Consider the following 23064-nt stretch of genomic DNA (forward strand, 5'->3'; position numbering starts at 1 on the left):
ACATATCTTTCTTCGTATTTAGGCAAATCTGAATTTATTTTTCAAGCAAAATTTCATGAGAAAGCACACGCAGACCTAGGAAAGGATTTTATCACAGATGTGTATGTAATTCATTCCTTTCAGCCACTCATTTTCAATTCTATTCCAGAGCATTACTCTCTAGCTTTATAGTAGGGGCTGTCAGCTGAGAGGGGAAAGTGAGAGCATGAGGGGCCAAAGCAGGCCTAGCACATCAGGCCTCCTATGGGATTTGGGCAGAAAAATCACAGTTTGTACAACCTCAGCAGTGATTATCAGATATCATCAGCTGCTGGGAACATGCACAGAAGCAGAACTCCAAGCAATCAGGTAGCTTGCAAGTTGAACACGAAGGCATACAACGATCCGAGACGCTCCCAGAGTTTCGTGCACACAAGAAAACGTGTCTCTGCTTATTTGCCTCAAATATGCCTATGGTCTTTACTGGACCTAGTCCAGCAAGAAGTGCTGTAAAGCTTGTATTCTGCTTCTGACTACATTCACATCGATACAAACACTTTGTTGTTTCCAGCTTTTAGTAGTGTTATTTGTTGCGTTGTTTTGTAACAGATGCCAGAATGTGTCCCTTATGCAACGTGAGTAAGAAAAATCCTTAAAATTTACACAGAAGTTAGATTTAACAAGACAAAAGTTTCACTATATGGAATTTATTTACTTCTTACATCACATTTTCTTAAATAAAAATTGGCATTGGTACATATTTTTTGTCACTTTCATTAATATCCTGCAATACATATTAGCCAGCTTGTTATTTTTACGTATAAAAATGGAGTAACCTTCCAACTCACCAAAAAACCTTCTCTTTTAAACCATGGATGCTCTACCATATCAGTCTTCATCACTATTAAATAAGGAGAGTGAGCAAACTACTCACTTTCTCCTCCAAATATTTTTTTCTGCACTGAAATTCCTTTATAACTCCCCATTCCCATTGTTAGCACGAAGTAATTAAACTAATCCATCCTCTGTAAACCTCAGTTGACTCACAGCGTCCTTGGGTGTCATTGCTTCTTTTTTTTTGACATTCTTTCTTAACTTCAGATCTTCAAATCTACAGCTTACTTTTCCACAGCAGTTGTCAGTCATCCTTCAGCCGTAGTCTTTTTGGCTTGTGCAGCCATCTTGCACACTGATGAAATCTTGGTTCCTATGAGACCAGAGTCCTTGTCCTACTCCGCATAAATACATTCTTTACAGTGATTAATTTAAGTAGCACTTGTGCACAAGTTCCAATTTCTCTGTCAGTAAGAAATACTATAATCAGAGCAGGTTTTTGTCTACAGGACAACAAAAACGGTCATGGTTTATTAGAGCACTCTGGATGTGGCCTTGCTGCCTCTATGGAAGACAAGAGGAAAGGTAAACTCCTTGCATCTTTCCTGAACGTGGCATAAATCTGCTCCGCACTCTTCTCTTTTTATGTAAGAAAAGCCTTGGACCTTTGCATACTGCCTAGCGGGCACCTTCTGTGTTGTGACACTGAACCAAAAATTCAATATCTGTTATATTGTCTGCAAAGGTGTTGGATTAACGGTTTCATTTTGAGAGTGTGTGTTAACTTGGGGTACTCCCACAAACATGCTACAAAGTATTCAGTATCCTAGCTCCGCTGCCCCAAGTCCTCTCTGGGCAAAACAGAGCCCTAAGAACCCCAACCCCCTCAAATATTTTTATATTCCAGAAATTGAACCATCCTAGGTTCTGGTATCTGCTCCTGGGACTGTCTGTATGTTTATCCAGCTTCTGCCTAATCAGAAATACAGAAATAGTCAATGATACATAAACAAAACATTGAAACATCTGCGTTGGTATTGCTTTGCTGGTATTTGTAAATACTTCACTTGGTGCCAATTCATTAACCAGCAGTTAAAGTTCAGTTAGCACTAACTTAAATATTAAATTTCAGCACATGTTGATGCCCAGTAATTCCTTTAAAAGTGTTTCACAGCTGAGGAATTGCCACTTTTTAAAAACTGTCATCTTCTTGGCCAAATCCTATACTTATTCATGGATGTGGTAGCATATGAATTATGTTCACTACCCTTACTTTCATCTGTGTAAGTCAAAGTGTATGGTTTTGGTCCAACACCTTGCAAAGTTCCTGTTTTGACAGTATTTACTGTGATAATTTACAATTCTGTCCATTTCTGCACTTTGCAATTTAGCTACTGCACTATCTCTTCTGGTAGTGGTTTAAAGTGTTTTCTCCTCTCTCCCAGATGAAAAATTGTAGTATAAACCTTGGCTACTGCTAGCAGCTGCACAGAGTAAGCTGAATATTGTATTGGCCAGACACCTACTTGCATATTGCATCTACTTGCAATACTTGCACTCTTTTTCACATTTTAGGTTACTTCTGCACAGTTTATACGCAATAAAAAAGTCAACAAACTTTAAAGACGTTTAGTAAGAATACATAGATGCTACGCAGGCAGTAAAGTCTAGACTAATCTCCATTTTCCATAATTTTCCAAAAATAGAACAAAATACTAAGTACTGAGACTTTTACACTCACAATTAAGATCTTGGTGCCATTTCAAAATCCACTTCAAATACTTCTACGCTGGATGCACGCTTATAGACACCCTAAACAGAAAGCTGCCACTACACCTTGCAAATACAAAAATGCGCCTGCATTTTAAACAAACAACAAAACAAAATCTCTACTTGCAGTCTTCATCTCCTTTTCAAAAGCTTTCTCTGTAAAATAGTTACGTCTCTCACAGCTGCAGAAATCAACCATTATTTCTGACCAACAAGTCTGCCACAGTGGTCAATCTAAATGGGAAACGAACAGCTCTGCTGCTAGCCTTGCCACCAGGTAAGCTATCCACTCCTCCACTTGTAATATGGGAGAAAAGAGAGCAACCTTATTTGTAAGGTGTTTTGACATCTACTCACATCCAGGTATCGTCATAGTTACCTATCACTTTCAACACTGGGTAAACTAATCAAAATGAACATTTTCTAGCTCTGTTTATTTGCAATTATAAGACTGGGCATCCATTCATCTGTTAAGATTTAAAGCCTTCAAAAGGAGAAATAAAAGACAACTATATTGTACCCAATTTCAGGGAAAAGTCATATATTGTCAACCAGGTGTGATCAGATCTATTACATGCCAGTGATTTTTACCTCAAGGAGTAGACAAATGGGTTGAAATTATTAAAAAACAAAATAAAAAAGACTGATAGAACAACAAACCAGTATAACATTTTTAAAACCATATATCTTAAATCAATAAGCATTCAGTATCAAAACCCCATATTGCAAAAAGGATATATTTTAAAAGGATGCCATTTAACCGGACTCTTCAAAAGGTTCTGAGCAAATCTTTCACACAAAACTATTAAGGAATCTGACCGCGCATGGAATGAGAGTTAAAAGTAATACACAAGAAGCAAATCATTAGGATGGTCGGTTTTCAACTTGACAAATATTAACAGTAGAGTGCCCTATGGATTTGTACTGAAACTGTGTTATTTTACATATTCCTTCATCTGGAAAAAGAGGCACGTAGTCCACTGGCAGCATCTGTGGATAACACAAATTATTAAGACTATTTTCAGGGCTAATGAAAATTGTGAGGAATACCAGAGGCAGAACAACCAAAGATGAAGGTTGATGATTAACTCAAAATAATGAGCTGCTCATATACTCCAAAGTTTACTAGGACTGGCAGTCATAGGAAAAAGATTAATGAAGCCTTTATTCAGTACATTCTGGTAAACAAAACCAAAGTATTCCAAGCATACATAATGCTACAGGAATACTACACCATACGATAGCCGGAGCAGTAACCAAGAAATTATAACTGATAGTTACAAAAGAAGTTAATGTTGAGGCTATATGTATGTAGTCTTCACTTAGAAAGACTTAATTATATCCATAAGGATATAGGGGTAATTTTATGTAGCTTTTGAATTTTGCTCCTGTTTATCTAATATAACATATATCCAGTGATAGGATATGGAACAACATGAACTTATATGGCATAGCAGCCTGTAGAATATGTTCCCACAATGGCGAAACATATTGCGTTGTAATATCTGATCGCTTACTTCGGTCCTGTGGCTTACCAGAGCGACTTTTCTGTATTGCAACTTTTCCTGTCTGTAGAGGTGGTTTGCACTGCAGAATGGCATGCAGACACATGTTTTTAAAACGATGTTAATTGTATTGTAAAAAAATCCCAAACCACTTCATTTATAAACGCCCCTGTTTGCATAGCAATGCAAATTATTACTGTATGTTACTTAGGCTGTATTATATTCAGCCTAAGTGAATCACCCAGGTAAAACCTGTAGGATGAATCTTTTATAAAAACAAAGCCAATACCATTTAAGTTATTACAAAACCCCAACATTTTAATCTTGAAGACTTTTCAAACATTACTGCAATATGGTTGTGGGAAAACATGTTACTTCTTAGAAAGAAATTAAGTATATCCAGACAAATTTGTGTCTTTTCGAATTACAAAGTTTGATTTTCCTTGTTCAGTTCCGCATTGCCAACATGGCATTTATGTCCCAAATAAGATTCCGTAACTGATCCATGATCTGCTTCAGCTGCTGATTCTTCTGTTTCAGTTTCTGTGGGAAGAATTTATTAGAAGTTTTTTTGTGATCAGTTCAAACAGCACACTCAGAAATTCAACAAAAGTTAGTGTTATGAAATGCTATATGGATCTTTTTCCGAGTTATCTGGGAGCAGTATTAGTGGCATAATACATCCTCTTTAAACCACACTCTAAAAATCCAAGAAAGCCTCAAAAGTTAAGGACCATCGCTAGAGGGGGAATGCTGTTTCTTTTCACAGCAGTCTTTTTATCAAAACACTTGAGGATTTATCAAAACTAGAAGCTTGTGGGGATCTGTCCTCTCTTTCCAAAGTCCAAAAGATAACACTTGAAATAGGAAGAAAAAAATCAGGGATCAGGTAAATTTATGTGAATATATGTTGTATAACTTGGGTGCACAGAAAAATGAGAGGTTAACAGTAGAAGTTTGAATAAAACACAAAGTACAGGTGAAGCCAATCAAGCTTTTCCAGCCCTTCTGCCTATGTAGGTCAACCCTGATGTGCTCAGGGGTCCTGTCTTGAAACGGATATTCCCAAGCATGCTGAATTCTTTAAAATTATGTATTTGTTTTTGTGAACTGCAGAAGCATTTGAAGGAACAGAAGAACAGCAAACTCACTTTTATTTGGGTGCATAACCAGAACTTAAAAATGATGTCTTTACAGAATAAAGATCAGTGCATTAAACCATTGAACAATCTCCCTAACCTTTCATGTTTCACAATAATACACATTTGTTTTCTGATTTGTTTATTGTCCTGCTCAAATCAAAGCTGTCAAGAAGTAAGTTACTGTGTATTATTAACAACAACCTATGTCCTTCATTTCATTCTGATTTGATAAGATGCCAGCCTTCACACATTAGAGATCAAACTACTGATTCATTAGGGAAGTCCAGAGTTCCAAGTAAAGTGAAAGCACAGGAAAGACGTGCTACCATCAAAAGAGGACAAACTATTCAACATGTTTCAGGTTTGACGTAACTTTGTTATTTGCAATACATTAAAAGGGTGACTCAGATCAGTAATACAACCAAAGTAACTGGAACAGTGATAAAAGGAAGCAACAAAACAAGCAATATCCTGAAAATCAGTCTCCTGAATCTTGATGTGGACAACACACCAAGATTTTTAAGTTGCCCAGCTGGTCAGCTGGGGAAGAAGTCCAGAGAAAAAAAAGGAAGTCTATTCACTTCAGACCTGTAAAAATGGTCTGAAGTAATATGGTAATTAGGCTAGATTACATGGGGAACATAGTACTTTGAGTAAGGGAAATATTCCTGAACACAGACTTTGGTGGACACATTCCCTGGAAGCAGAGACAACACTCAATTCCAGACTCCTGAGAAGGCTGCAAAACCAGATGTAGGTCAGTTCATGCACACCAACTTGGAATTTCTAATCAAGCATTTGACAGACTAAGAAGTATTTTAAAGATAACTATGTGCATTTATCTAATGCTTCTTTCTTTTCCATTTGCTAATCCAAGACTTCAAAATATACAGCAGAGATTCAGCTCCTAAAGACAAGAGAGCTGAGAAGCATGTAGTTACCACAGCATCCAAATGATAGAATTGCAAGTGTCTCCCTACAAAAGCTCATAATGTAAGATCTCGATGCTTGAGAAAGCACAAGAGGGATGAGATAAACAAGCATGTTCATACCTGTGGCATTTTTAAACATACTTCTGTTTGCCATCCTAAACATTCATTCTTAAGAAATCAATGAATGTTACATCAAAACTTAGTAGTTTAATGCAAGTTGTCACTCACTGATACTGAGGGCATGCCATTTCACGATTTTTCAAAGCTTTCATCAATAGAAATGAAGGCTGAACAGTCAGTGACGGTTATTCAAGTCACAGATAGAAAGAAGAACCATTAATCTCTGACGTGCATGTTGTGTTACCTCCCCATCCATGTCTAATTGTACTGTTAAATACTATCACGTAGGTATGCTTACATGAACTTTACGTAAGTTATGCCCAAAAGACTCATTCTGTAAGATTGTTTACATTTCTCATGCAAGTGTTATGAAACTGTAAATTGCTTGATCTGTACTTGATGCTAGACAAGGGAACCTTCAGACTGGATTTCATTTGTTTTCAAAGCATCTGTAAAGACACAAGTATACAACTGTTACTTTATCTGAAGATAATTTTAGAACCTTGTCTTTAGCGAAGAGCTATTTTCTTAGCTCTTCTAGTCCACTTTTTCTAGAGACAGAAAAAACATCTAAGATAAAGAACCATCTCTGAATTGCTAGGCTGAAAAAAAGAATAGAGAGAGGGGAAAAAATCCACTTCAGAGAGCATGATCTCCTAATTGCAATGCACATAGTGATCTTTGTTACCGATCTTTGACAGGCAGTGGTCCACACCACAAAGTACTCCATAATTAATATGTTCTGCACCACTGGCAGTGCTGGCCTCTGCTTAAGACCTTGCTGAGCCAGTATGAACATCTCAAGTCAGGTCTAAACTTGGAAAGATAGGTGAAATGGCCTTCTTGGGAAACCAGCAAGTTCTGTAAGCAGCTTCTGTAGCAATGACAATTTCTGTTTGAACAGATTGCTTCCAAGTTGTCTCCCACTCTTTCCTCTTTCTACTGAAATGACTTCGTTGAACTCTGGACTGCTTCTCAGGATTAACAGTTGTATGAAACAAGAAAAGGTACTTCATCCTACATATATGATACAGCTTCTGACTTTCTCTGTTTTAAGATAGTACAGGAAAATTACCTTATATGAGGCAGTTTATAACGAGTTTAAGAGATCTAAATTCACCTTACATCTGACAGGCATGTTTCTCTTAGTCCCTCTCTGTCAGAAAAGTGATCTGACTCAAAACCGATCCTAAGGGGTCTTCTTTGGCGATATTAATTTTCAACGTGATTAACTATCCATTTTGACTGACCCTGCAAGTACTATGGCCAGCATGATGGAGTTGGCAAGGACTGCACCTTCCAGTAACCAACGAGACCTTAGCAGGCTTAGGTCAGGTAGGACATTTATGAAAACATGTACAGAAGCACAAAACCCACCTAAATGAAACACAGTAGGAGAACGCACCTCCAGAAAATAGCTGTCTTTCGAGGAACGTGCCATAAAGAACTTGACATGTTTCATACAGATTTGGGTTCAGTAGGACACAGTAATTTCAACTTTTACCAAAATAAATTTTTGCCTTAAACTCATTTTTGGTTCACTTTCATTTCATTTGAAATCAGCGCTGTCTAGACCAATCCACAACTTTCTATCAGAGATGTATCAGAACTTTCCTTTGCACACTGTTCCTGTCTCTCTCCTATCTGAAGCTCACCTACCTTCCACATTTTGAAACCTAAACATCACTATGAGTCATTATTCTGCACTCAATCCATTTGTTAAAAGTCCCTTTTTCAAGGCAAAGATAATAGTGTAAACACTGTGGAACAGTAAGATTATATTCCAACTGATGCCTGTAAAAACATCAAAAGTACTTGCCTATGTTGTACAGACACTTCTGCTTAAGGAAAAAAAAAACCAAAACCCTTCTCTTTTTTTTTTTTTCCCCTCTTTCCTTCAGTTTTATAGTCAAAAGACTTACAATGTTATATGCACACAGTCGGAAAAAAAATATAGAAAAAATGCCTCAACACTTCGCTCAAACTCTGTTAAAGCTGCCAGGTGATGTTCTGACTTATGGCTGCTCAATTGATACCAAGGCCCACTTTCCACTATAATAAATTCACGTATCCATCTATTTATAATATTTTTTCAAATGGATAGAAAGTATCCATCACTAATACACTAACTGCTGTGCAATTAAACATTAACCCACTTATTGTTCAATAACTACAGCTTTTCCTGATGTCATTCACAGGCATAACTGTTCTATCCTTAATGGAAATGAGAGACTGGGTTTTCTGCCTCCCTCCTCACCTGATAGCTGAAAGGAAAACTGCTGCTTCTGCATGCACAACTCTTTGTTCCTGAAACAAGCAGAGGCACCAGTAACAGCCTGTGCTCCACTGCATGCTCAATACTTTTCACATATTGAACCAGACAGCAATTGCATGTATCTAGTGCGCTGTTGTTCAAAGAGGAATAAGTGTGTTCATTAAAATAGATGGATGTTTGCTTCATACCAATCATTTATCACTCAACAATGAAGTCTGAGGTCTTATTTACTGAGTACCCTCTAAGCTATGTAGCTTGTAATGGAATTATCTGTTCCCCAAGGTGTTTCTCTGCCACGCTGCTCAAGTGTTACATCCCCATTCTTAACATGAAAATCATAGAATCATAGAATCGTTTAGGTTGGAAAAGACCCTTAAGATCATCAAGTCCAACCGTTAACCTAGCACTGCCAAGTCCACCACCAAACCATGGCCCTAAGCACCACATCTACGCATCTTGTAAACAGCTCCAGGGATGGGGACTCAACCACTTCCCTGGGCAGCCTGTTCCAGTACCTGACTACCCTTTCGGTGAAGAAGTTTTTCCTAATACCCAACCTAAACCTCCCCTGGCACAGCTTGAGGCTGTTTCCTCTCGTCCTATCGCTTGTTACTTGGGAGAAGAGACCGACCCCCACCTCGCTACAACCTCCTTTCAGGTAGTTGTAGAGAGCGATAAGGTCTCCCCTCAGCCTCCTTTTCTCCACACTAAACAAGCCCAGCTCCCTCAGCCGCTCCCCATAAGACTTGTGCTCCAGACCCTTCACCAGCTTCGTTGCCCTTCTCTGGACACGCTCCAGCACCTCCATGTCCTTCTTGTAGTGAGGGGCCCAAAAACTGAACACAGGATTCGAGGTGCGGCCTCACCAGTGCTGAGGACAGGGGCGCTATCACCTCCCTGGTCCTGCTGGCCACACTATTCCTGATCCAAGCCAGGATGCCATTGGCCTTCTTTGCCACCTGGGCACACTGCTGGCTTATATTCAGCTGGCTGTCAACCAACAGCCCCAGGTCCTTTTCGGCCAGGCAGCTCTCCAGCCACTCCTCCCCAAGCCTGTAGCCTTGCATGGGGTTGTTGTGACTCAAGTGCAGGACCCGGCACTGAGCCTTGTTGAATCTCATGAAGTTGGCCCCGGCCCATCGGTCCAGCCTGTCCAGGTCCCTCTGCAGGGCCTTCCTACCCTCCAGCAGATTGACGCTTCCACCCAACTTGGTGTCATCTGCAAACTTACTGAGGGTGCACTCAATCCCCTCATCCAGATCATCAATGAAGATGTTGAACAGGACCGGCCCCAGTACTGAGCCCTGGGGAACACCACTCGTGACCGGCTGCCAACTGGATTTGGCTCCATTTACCACCACTCTCTGGGCTTGGCCGTCCAGCCAGTTTTTAACCCAGCGCAGAGCGCACTTATCCAAGCCGTGAATCATCACACAGATGCATGATCCTCAGTTACAGATGGCAAACTAAGTCACAGGAGCACTATGGATAAAACTGGAGTGCCTACTAACTCTGTCCAGAGACTTCTAAGATTCAAGTCCATCACTTAACTTCGTATTTTAACAGCTTCCCACATATTCAAAGGACAGCTAGCACCAACCATAAGGGGAAGAATGAACAACTACCACAGACATTTTGTGGCAGAGACAAGGATAAAAATCCAGTTCTCAAGAGCAGCCTTCAGTTACTTACTCACTACTCACGTTAAATCCTTACTTCTCATTCCGAAATTCCCTGTTTATTCAATATTCTCATGCAAGTTACACAATACATAAACCAGGATTCTTTTAATCTTATTTATCACAATATTGATTCAATCTAAACAGTGCCTAGTCTGCAACAAAAGCAGAATAGCTCAAGGACTCATCCAGAAAAGAAGGCGGGGGGGAAGAGGGGGCGCAGAGAGGAACCAAATGTGATAAGGTAATAAAGGTTGTATAATATGCATTTATACAAGGACAAAAGGGGACAATTGGGATTGTACAGACAGCTTTAAGCTTGGCGTTTCCTAACTTTTCTCAACTTTGTAAGCATGATATTGTTTTGATATACAAAGTCACATGAAAAACTTTGCATGCAACATTTTATATGAAACTGAAAAGGAAATACTTCATTATATGGAATAAAATGCATCTGGATGCTGAGAGAGCTGGCTGATGACACTACAAGACCACTCTACATAATTTTCTGTTGGAGATGGGGGGAGGCTCCTGATGAAAAAGGAAACATCTCAACTCATCTTCAAGGAGGGGGATCCAGAAAACTACAGAAACTACAGGCTGGTCAGCCTAACCCCTGACCCCAGAAAGACTATGCAGCAAATCCTTCTGGAAGTCATGTGCAGACACAGGAATGATAAGGTGACTGGGAACAGTCATCTGGGATTTACCAAAGATGTGTTGTGCCTGACCAACATGATAGCCTTCTATTGAGAAATGACCAGCTGTGTGGCCAAGGGGAGAGCAGGGGATTTTCTTTACTTTCATATTAGTCAGGCTTTTGACACAGCCTCTCATAGTATCCTTGTAGCCAAACTGGAGAGATGTGGTTTGGATAGGTGGATTATAGGGTTGATGGAAAACTGGCTAGACTATTGGATTCTAAATGTTGCGATCATCAGTATTAAGACCAAATGGCAGCTGGTCACTCTTGATGCTTCTCAGGATTGATACTAAGGTCAATATTCTTATATTCTTAATATCCTCATTAATGACTTATCCACACTTAATGACTTAATCACCATATCAAAGTATCAAATTTGGGGACAATCCCAAATTGGGGGAAGTGATCAATATACTTAGTGGTAGGATGTCCAATTCAGAGGGACCTCAACAGGTGGGAAAGGCATGCGAACATCTATCTCAGGAACTTCAATTAAAGCAACATCCTACATCTGAAAATAGAGTAAAACTCATACAACAGCACAGGCAGAGGGCTGACTGAACAGAGAACAGATTTGCAGAAAAGGACCTGAGATTCTTTTTGAAACTTTCTGACAAGTTGAACATGAGTCAGCAGTGGATCTTTTTCCAACAATGAAGACTAACTGCACACTGCGCTATATTAGCGAGAGCGCATCTATCAGGTCAAGTGAAATTGTTATTCTCCTCTATTGGCTCTGGAGAACAATTGTCCAATTTGGGGCTCAATACAAAACACTAACATATTGAAGAACGTCTAGTGGAAGGCCACCAAGATGATTAAAGCTATATTTGTTCAGTCTCAAGCAGAGAAGGCTAAGGCAGGATCACGATGCTGTCTTCAGCTACCTAATGAAGATCATAGAAAAGACAAAGCTGGACTCTTCTTGAATGTACACAGCAAAAGGACAAGGGGAAGTGGACATGAGTTACAACAAAGAAAATTCCATTGTAACATTAGGAAAGCTTTCAGAGTTAAAGTCAACACTTAAGAAGGGCCCAGAAAGGGTAGAATTTCCAACCTTACAGATATTCAAAATGCTACGGGATATGAGCCTGAGCAACTGGGTCTAACTTTGCTGGCTGACCCTGCTTTGAGCTGGGGGTTGAATCAGATAATCTCCAGACCTCCCACTGAGCCTAAATTCCTCTTTGATTCTATCATTGCAGAGAGCCAGTTTGAGTACCCAAAACAGGATGGAACTGCCCTCAGTGCAGATTAATCTGCTGAGAAGGTGTCCAAATAAACAATTCTTCCCCTCTTGTTACAGTGTTCCTTGGTGCACATTCATATTCTGGGTGAAAAGGGACTCTACAAATACAGAACAAATTAAAAATACATGCAAATAGCGTGAAAGACAGTTTAAAAGGAATGCAGGTTTTCAGCATAGTCAAAAGTAGTTTTCAGGTAAAGTTCTCCGAAGAGAAAGATTAATTGCACATTGCTGTCATTTTAAGGAGTACTTCCCTAAACAACATCAGCTGCAGTGCACAATGGTTTTGTTATCAAAAACGCCCAGAGCTAAAATTGTAACAGCTTAACTTACAAGCCTGTCATATAGATTGTCTTTTCCTGTCTTAGCAAGATCACTGTTAACCAGTTAGCAAAGATTAATTAAGAATATAAACCATGATTGTTTTCTAAAGGGTCACCTGGAATGTCCTAATGCTATTTCACATCATTTCATTTTCACCCAAATGTACTGAGACTACTAATCATGCAATGGTTTTCCTAAGTGCTTCATTTGAAACCAGACCTACAGTATCTAAAAAAACAAAGCTGTACTTGCTCCACTTCTAAAAACAAGCAGTAAAGAAAACTGCTGATAAGGCAGCAACACAGATTAAAGTGTTCTCAGTCTGTGATTTGATATTTTCTGTTGTAAGTCATGTCAAATGTACTACAAGACCGTGGACCCAAGGTGAGCCTGACATCTTGAAAATATTACAGATGATGCTATACTTAGAAGGTAAAAAACCTGTAGATAGAACATTAAAGACTCAAAAAATATGAAGACAAGCAAGGAAATTTTAGTAACAGCTTGCAATTGTTGCAAATAGTAATTACGTTCAGTGAAAACTGGATCAAGATTTGTATTAGTAGATCAACGCAAATACTAAACTGATTCTGGAACAGTAAATTATTTATCCCAGAAAAGAATCAACCACCTCAGCAATTTACAACCCCAGAAAGCAAATACAGATAAAAGGAACAAGTAACATTTTGGGGAACTACAGGAAAGAATTGTTTAGTAAAAAAGGTAGATGTAGTCAGTGCTCAATAAATGGGTTCTTTGGTTGTTTTATAATAATGGTGCACTCTTCTTAGTGCTGGCAAAAAAACCTTTTATTTTTAAGCTTGATAGGTTTTATTTAAACCTACAGTTGCTAAATATTACTGAATCGATAGGACAGAAATTCACTACCTTGTAAACTGATCTGTATTTTAAATTAATGGACAAGTATTTCTTAGCCAAGGTGAGTGCATTAAACTTTCTGACCTAAAAGATAAGTCTAATATAGCAGAATAAATAAATAAATAAGACCAAAAGATGTCACTATACAGTAAACCAACATCAAAAGCTACTGCAGTATTTCGGAACTGTGCCACATCAACAGGTTCTCCTGCCCCATGAGTGAGATGGTGAGTATAGGAAGTACGCAGTGCTCCTCTCCTCCTCCACTGAGGATGCTCCCTTCCCAGACAACTGCGGTAGCAAAGCAGAGCTGCTATGTTTCAAGTCAGTGGTTCCTGGAAGGAGGGACGTGCTCCACGCTGCAGGGCAGTTAGTGTCTTTCAGATACATCCAGAGCCATTAAAGAGATCAGACTGGCTGGGATATCACAGCAAGAAGGGGTTAAGAGACCAGTGAAAGGTCTAAGAATTCAAATGTCTCAATAGTGTCAAAGTATTGGGTTATTGCAATAATGCTTTTTTTTGGCACCAGTAACATGCAAGACTGAAAAAATACTGCTTATCACAGCAAAAAGGACTAGGTGAGAGCAGGCCAACCAGCTGACGGAAGAAAAGATAGTGCGTCAAGAGTATAAAAAGCTTTTTCATCTGTCATGTTGGTTTCCCTGTCACAGCATTTTCATCAACATTTTGTATGACTGAAATTTTGCTAAAATAAATTAAGCAAAATTGAGTTGAAGATGGACATTACATACTGCAGAGGACTGAAAAGCTGTCAGGAGTGCCAGCTAAGAATCAGAGAGGGCTATCTGAGCCCAGCAGCCAGTGTCAGAAGTTAGACCAATTAACCAGATTCTAGTGATTTTTCTTTGCAAAAATAAGAATTTATTTCTAGTCATAAAAAACCCTAAAGCATTTCCTGTTCTGTAATGTATTAAAATTAGAACTCTGAAACTGGTAGCGGATATGCTTATACAGCTGGAGAGAGACAAAATAAAAACTTCAGTGCACTTTCAAAACCAAGAAGTTTAAATTTCTTTTGAAGCAGTTAGTAAATATTTGTCCACAAAAATACTAGAGAAAGTTCAACTATCCTGAGGATTTACTGTGGAAAATTTGGAAACTAGGTCTAGGCATTTAAGTGTAAATACAGGATTTCAGACCAGATTTAGACCATGTCTGTGTACATTCTTAACTACCAATTTGCTACCAATGGTCCTGTAACACCATCAATCTTTTTAAGGTTTAGAACTCATCATAAACATTTATGAAATTCTTTTCACAAGATCACACCAAGGAGGTTTAAAAACATATTAGCATACAAGTACAACAACAAGGGCAAAAATATGTCATAAAACTATCTAAAACACAGCAAATATGGACAGTTAAGCTTATTAACACTTAAAGATTGCAAATAAATGTGCATAAATTCACAGTACAACATTACATACAATATAATATATACAACCCTGCTACATCAGCACTGAACAGAAAGAATACAACAGGACAGCTGACAACTGCTTTTCTCTAAATTCACATAGTCCCCATTTTCTCCTGCACAATATGCATGCATTTTTCTACATAAATGAGTTATGGAAAATTCGGTATATCTCTAATTGTTGAATACAAATTAAAATATCAGAAATATTTTAAAAGCTGAAAATCCACCAATTATTCTCTCCATAAAGAAATATTTTACTCATTTATTTCCTTTGTTTGGTTATTTTTGTACATTATGCCTCCTTTTTACCAAGCATTTACAGATATTACAGCTACAGAAATATTTAATTAATCCTATCTTTGTACTTTACAGATTGGAGAAACAATGTTCAAAATTGTGGTCTGGTAAAACTACATATTTTTAATCTCAATATTGTATTAGCATTTACTACAGCATATTTATTTTTAGATTTGAATCCATCTTCAGTAATTGTACTCAATGGCATATTGCCACTCAAACTGAAAATTTGACAGCATCTTTATCATACACTACATTTTTTCTGAATGTGTCAAGATTCAATAAATGCTACATTTAACAAAAGGAACGGTCTTCCTCAAACTGTCAAAATACAGAAAGTAGCCATGAAAATCCTTTACCAACTCACATCACTGTGATAATAGTTACACATCTGATATTCAATATCCATTTTTTTTTTTAATGCCTAAGGTAAGTTTTGAAGAGAAGTAAGTTCAACAGGCACCCTACCTAAATCTGTACTGCCGATATCTAAGTGGGTTAAGCATAAACATAACACACCGTATTCAGAAGAATATATATCGGTTTAAAAAGAGGCACAAGTTAAAATTGTCAGGAAACCTAAACTCTACAGCAAGAGGTACAGCTCAAAAAAAAAAAAAAAAAAAAATGCTTAAAAGGTAATTCTGAAATAGTTACATGCAAGAAGTATTTATTACCAAGTTTGATAGCGGTCATCACACATGCTGCATTTAGTACAGCAATCTAGTTATTCAAGCTTTGTAATGACAAAGTGACATTAATTTCAACTTTGTTACCTTATTTACTTCCATGATTTCCCTTCTCTCTTCACTAGCAAAACGAAGCTGACTTGCAGCACCACGATCATCGTGCTTTGAGCCATCTTCTTCAACATATGGAATAAGTTGCTGTGAAGACAAGAAACATTAGCTAAAAATAAAAAAAAAAAATAATAAAAAAAAAAAAAGGAAAAAAGAGGAAGTGGAGGCAGGCTTACTTCATCACCTCAAACCCAAAGGCCTTGGAATGACCTCAGTCAGTTCTCCAGGAAAACAATGTGCTCCAAAAAGACACAATCTCACATATTACCACGCCTAGACCTAAGCAATTTCACAATTGCAGGCAGAACTCAGTGTTTACATTTTAAGATGTTTATCACAGGTCATCCTTGTATTGACAATCAACTCTGTAGATTGTCATTTTAAAATTTACTGTTCCACACTACGAAATACGACAAACATGAAGTTATCATTATCATGAAGTATTTCAGTGATATACTAAACATAATTATGACTGGCTTTACATAGCTACTTGATTAATACCCTAATTATGACTTGCTATTTTAGTGGGCCTCTGTTCGGCTATTCTTAAGACCAGGCCCACGGTTACCTAATAGGAGTTTTTCCATAAGAATTTCCCACTGTGATCTCCTCAGGCACATAGTGTACTCTTTTCTGTAAGCTTCTACAAAGCCAAAAATCTTTGATAAAGAATTTCTAAATGAATATTAATGCATGTTCCCCTCCTAAAAAAAACAAATTAAAAAGAATCGGTAAATATAATAGATAAAAAACAAATACATGCTTCTGTGTCAGAACACTCCCAAGTTACTAACATCTTATTCAAAAATAATTATAAGCTGTAACATTTTATACATAACATACATCCACAAAGTCTACAGTCTCTTGTTCATTTTTCTGTCCTGAACTGAGAAAAGCTAAAGTTGATAGCAAAATTATATCCTTGTTCACATACACATTACAGACAAATGAAAGACTAGTAATTGATGCAAATGAGCAAGAAGACATTAGTTTAAAAGTCTGGGAGCAAGTTGCTCATCGCATGCATATTAACTTAGGTTGGGTGCAATATTACCATAGAATCACAAAATCATTTAGGTTGGAAAAGACCCTTAAGATCATCAAGTCCAACCGTTAACCTAGCACTGCCAAGTCCACCACCAAACCATGGCCCTAAGCACCACATCTACGCATCTTGTAAACAGCTCCAGGGATGGGGACTCAACCACTTCCCTGGGCAGCCTGTTCCAGTACCTGACTACCCTTTCGGTGAAGAAGTTTTTCCTAATACCCAACCTAAACCTCCCCTGGCACAGCTTGAGGCTGTTTCCTCTCGTCCTATCGCTTGTTACTTGGGAGAAGAGACCGACCCCCACCTCGCTACAACCTCCTTTCAGGTAGTTGTAGAGAGCGATAAGGTCTCCCCTCAGCCTCCTTTTCTCCACACTAAACAAGCCCAGCTCCCTCAGCCGCTCCCCATAAGTCTTGTGCTCCAGACCCTTCACCAGCTTCGTTGCCCTTCTCTGGACACGCTCCAGCACCTCCATGTCCTTCTTGTAGTGAGGGGCCCAAAAACTGAACACAGGATTCGAGGTGCGGCCTCACCAGTGCCGAGTACAGGGGGACGATCACTTCCCTGGTCCTGCTGGCCACACTATTGCTGATAGAAAGCATTCAGCAGCATCCTTCAGTATTCTGATGGAAAACTTACTTTGATTTAACCCACTGAATATTTAATTTCCTTCTATACAAAAATTTTTGTAGGCCATTCTTAATAAGCTTAGCAAAATGGACAAAAACTACCACACTAAACTCTGCCATGAAAACACAGTAAAGGTTAACAACTTACTACATTTGCATACCATAAAGAAGCAGCAGTGCGGCTGCTAAATACTCTTGGAAAAAACTCCTCTCTCTGGTGGAAAAATAATGTACCACTCAAAATAGAACATTTCCTTTGAAAACCTCCCATCTTTCAGAAAAGTTAGTAGAAAAAAACAAAACAAAACAAAACCAAATCAAAAAAGCAAAGAACTACACCTAACACACAAATGAAGCAGGAAATGTAATCAATTAGAGAACTTTGTAGCCAGATCTGCTTCACAATTATCTCATGCCTTGCTATGTTGGTTACAGAAAGTTGATAAGAATACCTATTACATTGGTAGTACATATTAACAAAAAAATATAAAAACATTCACATCAATAATAATAGAATGAGGAATATTTGTAGGTACTGACTTCTCTTGACTGTTTAAAAAAAGAGATTTGTTGATATTCTTTAAAAATATGGTTAGAATGTCAGTCATGAAATACTATGATTGAGACTATTATTGAAAAGCTGAAATAAAAATTTAAGAAAACTGATCCAGGAGGAATGGTGTGCCACTCTTATTCACCCTAACTAATAAAACATGAGGAGGCAGGCATCCTATTAACTTCAGAGCAGAAAAGACTAAGTAGATAAAAGAAAAAAGAATTCCAACTATCAATACAAAACTCTGCTGTGCATAAGACATCAGTGAGACCTTGCATTAAAAAAGCCTAAAGGAACTACTCATTTTCCCTATGGAGATTCTTTTTCATCCCGGTAACAGCAAAAAATTGTGAAAAGGAAAGGAAGAAAAAAAAAAAAAAAAAAAAAAGACCAACCCCACCTAATCCCAACTGCATGTGAAAACAAGACACATCAAAAGCTTTTAAAGGGGACACAAGTATTGAGCTATTGCACGTAAGTCAACAAACCATGAAAAAAGTTTTATTCTTTTAATTGGGAAGTTATCTTACTCCCTTGCTTCCTCTAAGGTTTCCAAATACCTTTCTCTGAAACACATGGCAGTGACTGCTGACAGAAGTTGATTAGTAGTTTAGAATGGACTGTACAGAATGGACTCCTTCATTTCTTTATTCCTATTCAGTGAAGAGATTCAAATATAAAATATAATGCTTAAATGATTAAACCTCAATGGACAATCAGAAGTCCATTAATAGAGTTGCCTCAGAATCCAGAGGTCAGTAATTAAAGAACTTCACAGTTCTGGTTAATATAGAGCTGTAGTAACTCAAATCATAACACAGAACACTCTTTAAGAGTATTATTATAAATTAGGAACAACTTAACTTATGAGGGGGAAAAAAACAAAGTTTTAGTTTTACTAGGAATAGCATTTTTATTAGGAAAAACTTTGGCTAATCCTACTTCCTGGAAGCCTTAGGCTGTTCACTTTTCCATCACCACTGCACATTCAGATGTGGTTCATATTGGTTCAGCAGGTTAACAGTAGGTGAGTGAGGGAACTATGGAGGCACAGACTGATGGCCAGAGCAGGGGAATAATGCGTATTACTCAGGGAGCCGTGCTGGCAGGCGAGAGATTAAAGCAGACTTTTTTGCACTACAACAACCTCTTTAAAAAAAACTTGCCCTGACTCTTCTGACCCTTTTTTTTCCTATTGGAAACAAACTGGTGAATGTACCAAGAAGCCTGAGGAAAAAGGCAAACATTTTAAATGAAGTTTGATTTCAAAATTGGATCCCTCCCAACTGGTAAGAATTGTTGATATTAACGTGAAAGTTTCACAATCTTTCAACCGGCTCCAAATCATAAACAGAATTCAGTCCACTGAACAACTCCAGTCACATTTAAAACTTGTTATGAGTCTCCTGCAACTCAGAAGAATGGATATGCTAAGCAGAGAGTGGTTATCCTGATTTGTAATTTATATATGAAGGAAGATACTTACTTCTATGGGAACAGGATCGAGCCCAGCACAGTTTTCATTGCATTTGTCGTAGACTAGTCTCAGTTTTCTGAACAGGATTGATAGTTGACGGAGATGTTCCTGCAGCTTTCCCAGTCTGTCTTGATATGTTCCAGTATGATAAGTAACACCATTCGGTAACTTGAGAGAACCAAAACCCCAAAACGTTAAAAATATTATGTTAAAGTTTCTGTTACATGAAATAAATAAACTAAACTAAATCAGAGGGGTTTTCGTACATTTTAAAATAAGACAATCACACTACCCCCACAGAAAGCACTGAAATTTCTATTTTCTTTATCACCAAAACTCTGCATTTTATCTGCTCATCTGATGTGCCAAATCACTGCTGTCAAACAGCTTCATGTACTCTACACTTTGGTCACTTTCAATCCCTCTGTAACTCTTTTCAGTAAACATCTTCAAAATGCTTAAGCATGACACTGCTGCTATCTGTTATAAGTATTACACTTTGAGACTTTGTGTCTCAACCCCACGTCACAATTCAGAGACATAATCAAAGTGAATTCAAAGTTAGCAAACGCTAAGTACATATACCTATACCTAAGACAATTACAGAAGAAAACTGCCAGAGCAATGAAAATACAGAGGGAACAGGAGTGAATTGGGTGAGGAATTGGCTGACGGGCTGCACCCAAAGGGTGGTGGTAAATGGCTCTTTTTCAAACTGCCAACCCGTCACAAGTGGGGTCCCCCAGGGATCGATATTGGGCCCAGCACTATTCAATATCTTCATAAGTGATCTGGATAATGGGATCAAGTGTAGCCTGATGAAGTTCACAGATGACACCAAACTGAGTGGGGAAGTAGACATTCTGGAAGGGAGAGCCACCCTGCAGGAAGATCTGGATAGGCTGGAAGAGTGGGCTAACAAGAACCTTAGGAAGTTTAACAAAGACAAGTGTAAGGTCTTGCACCTGGGAAAACATAACCCAGGAGTGCAGCTCAGACTGGGATCCACCTGGCTGGAGAGCAGCTCTGTGGAAAGGGACCTGGGGGTCCTGGTGGGCAGGAAGCTCAGCATGAGTGAACGGTGTGCTGCTGCGGCCAAGAAGGCCAACAGGATGCTGGGTTGCATCAAAAAGGGCATCACCAGCAGAGATAAAGAAGTCATTATCCCTCTCTACTCGGCGCTTGTCAGGCCAGCCCTGGAATACTGTGTACAGTTCTGGTCCCTGTTACACAAAAAAGATGGGGACAGGCTGGAGGGGGTCCAGAGAAGGGCCACCAAGATGATCAAGGGTCTGGGAAGCCTGCCGTATGAGGATAGGCTGAGAGAGCTGGGCTTGTTCAGCCTTGAGAAGAGGAGGCTTAGAGGTGATCTCATCACCATGTACCAGTGCTTAAAGTGGAACTACAAAGAAGATGGAGACTCCCTTTTTACAAGGAGTCGCATGGTGAGGACAAGGGCTAACGGGTACAAGTTACTCCCAGGGAGATTCCAATTGGACACAAGAGGTAAATTTTTCACAATGAGAACAGTCAACCATTGGAATAATCTCCCCAGGGAAGTGGTTGACTCCACTACGCTGAACATGTTTAAGACTCAGCTGGACATGGTGCTAGGCCATCTCGTCTAGATTGTGCTAGAAAGGTTGGACCAGATGATCCTTGAGGTCCCTTCCAACTTGGGATTCTATGGTTCTATGATTATTTATCTTCTGCTCTCAGCAGAGAAACACAACAAATATTTGTATGTTTTCTCAGTAAGTAGCCACGAATAAGCATTATGTCCCCTTTAATAACAAAAAGAAATGTCAAAAAGTTGTACGTGGAAAATATTACAGAAAAAGATCAATGAAAATTCCTCTAAAATTACTCCCCAGATGTTAATAAAAACAGAGAAACATAACCAGCACACAAACAGACTTCACTATTCATAAAGAAAACCACAGATATTAATTGCATTTAGAGTGTATTTATTGTGGGAGCAATAACAACTCAGCATTTCTGAATTTTCTCCATCTTCACTTAATGTACAGGAGTAAGCAAATACATTAAGAGAAGTAGTCACTCCTCCAATCAAGCCGCCCTTTTCAAAGGAGTTTGATCGAGTTATGTATTTACATGTCCTAAGCTATCCCCTGTGCTTACATATACTGGCAGCTGGTGGGAAAAACATGGGAAGCTGAGGACCATAAAAAGTTATTTCTCACCTGCATGTTCCTCAGTAACTGGAAGATTTCCATGGTTCGAAATACAATGTCCTGCACAGTCTCTTGGCCAATTCGACAGAGAGAAGCTGTATTTACCTCCCTAGCTGCTTGAGCTTGTGTCCCTGAGAAAGCACCAGGAGGCATGCCTGCCCCAGCGAGAGGGGGAGTTGACATCTCTTGACGTTAACCGGTCCCGCTGAGTCAAGCTGCACAAAGAAGTTAAGATGGAATGATTACGTACTGGTTTGACTCTCTCATAATAAACAAACTCCTGTATGGCGGCTACACCACCCTTTTTCCCAATACGTGGTCCTATTCAAGATAAAACTGGTCAACTGGCAAAAGATGGCTCAGTGCTGCGCCCTTTGGCTTTGGGTACTGCCCCAGCTTCTGGAAGTGGGGGCGCCCCCCACACATCTCTCCTCAGAGCGGGCCCCAGGCGCCCCCGCCTCGATCTGTCGCAAGGGGACACCGAGGGGCCTTCTGCCCAGCCCCAGCACGGCAAAACGGCAGCCCTCCCGCGGGGCTCCGCGCCGGGCACCTGCCCCACCGGCACCTGCCCCGCTGCCCCTCCCTCCGCGGCAGGCAACGGCCCCAGGCACCGCTTACCCACCCCGCGGCCACGGGCGGTGCCCCGGGACCCCGCGGACCCACCCCGCGCTCCCGCCCGGGTCCCGGCCCCGCTGCGGGGCTGCAGGCCCCTCCCGGAGGAGCAGGCCCGCCGGTGCCTCCCCGGCTAGCCCGGCCGCCCGGTTGGTAGCGGGAGCGCGGCGGCGCGGCGCTGCGGGCAGGGGAGGCAGCGAGCCCCTTCCCCGCGGCGGGCCAGGCCCCGGCGGCGGCCGCGACTCACGGGGGACCGGGGCGCCGCGTTGCCCTGGAAACGCGCGGGCGGAAGCACTCGGGGGCGCGGGCGACCCGAGGCGGAAGTGGCGTCACGGCAGCCGCCGGGGCGGGGCGGGGCGGGGGGCGGGAGGGGCGGCGGGCATCGCCGGGCCGGGCCGGGCCGGGCGCGGAGGGCGGGCGGCGCCGTGCCCGCTGCGCGGTGCCCGTTCTGCCGGCTCCCCCGGCGAGCCCCGCCTCGGCCTGCAGCCCTCGCAGGCTTGGCACCGGCCCTCCTCCCGCCGCGCACCGGCTCTCCGTTGAAGGCCTTATTGGGGAGCCGGGTCGTTTTCCTGGCTCGCTGAATCAAGTGAGGGTGTACGGGCAAGTCAGCATC

At 40.3% G+C, this 23064-nt stretch overlaps 1 protein-coding gene across 3 annotated transcripts; it reads right to left on the reverse strand.

Moving 5' to 3' along the window:
• Positions 1 to 744: 744 nt before the first annotated feature.
• MED30 (mediator complex subunit 30) lies at positions 745 to 22780 on the reverse strand. 3 transcript variants are annotated; one of them, XM_082315207.1, is made up of 5 exons: positions 22699 to 22780; positions 21849 to 22054; positions 19654 to 19812; positions 15908 to 16018; positions 745 to 4631 (listed from the first exon to the last, which is right to left on the reverse strand). In XM_082315207.1, exons 2-5 carry the CDS (start codon positions 22020 to 22022, stop codon positions 4536 to 4538), a joined length of 540 nt encoding a protein of 179 aa, XP_082171333.1. In that variant the 5' UTR covers positions 22023 to 22054; positions 22699 to 22780; the 3' UTR covers positions 745 to 4535. The 3 variants fall into 3 exon arrangements, with proteins under 3 accessions (XP_082171333.1, XP_082171334.1, XP_082171335.1); XM_082315208.1 differs by lacking the exon at positions 22699 to 22780 and adding an exon at positions 22462 to 22585; XM_082315209.1 differs by lacking the exon at positions 22699 to 22780 and adding an exon at positions 22458 to 22585.
• Positions 22781 to 23064: the final 284 nt, after the last annotated feature.

The sequence above is a fragment of the Platalea leucorodia genome (genome assembly GCF_965183815.1).
Source record: "Platalea leucorodia genome assembly, chromosome: 1".
NCBI classification, from domain to species: domain Eukaryota; kingdom Metazoa; phylum Chordata; class Aves; order Pelecaniformes; family Threskiornithidae; genus Platalea; species Platalea leucorodia.

Bases quoted from the DNA above. Each gene is read 5' to 3' on its own strand.
- MED30 (XM_082315207.1), bottom strand. From the start codon at position 22,022: ATGTCAACTCCCCCTCTCGCTGGGGCAGGCATGCCTCCTGGTGCTTTC. The intron at 16,019-19,653 runs GTAAGTATCTTC...TTGTCTTCACAG, and splicing joins TCGATCCTGTTCCCATAGAA to CAACTTATTCCATATGTTGA. The intron at 4,632-15,907 runs GTAACAAAGTTG...TTCTTCCCACAG, and splicing joins AAATCATGGAAGTAAATAAG to AAACTGAAACAGAAGAATCA.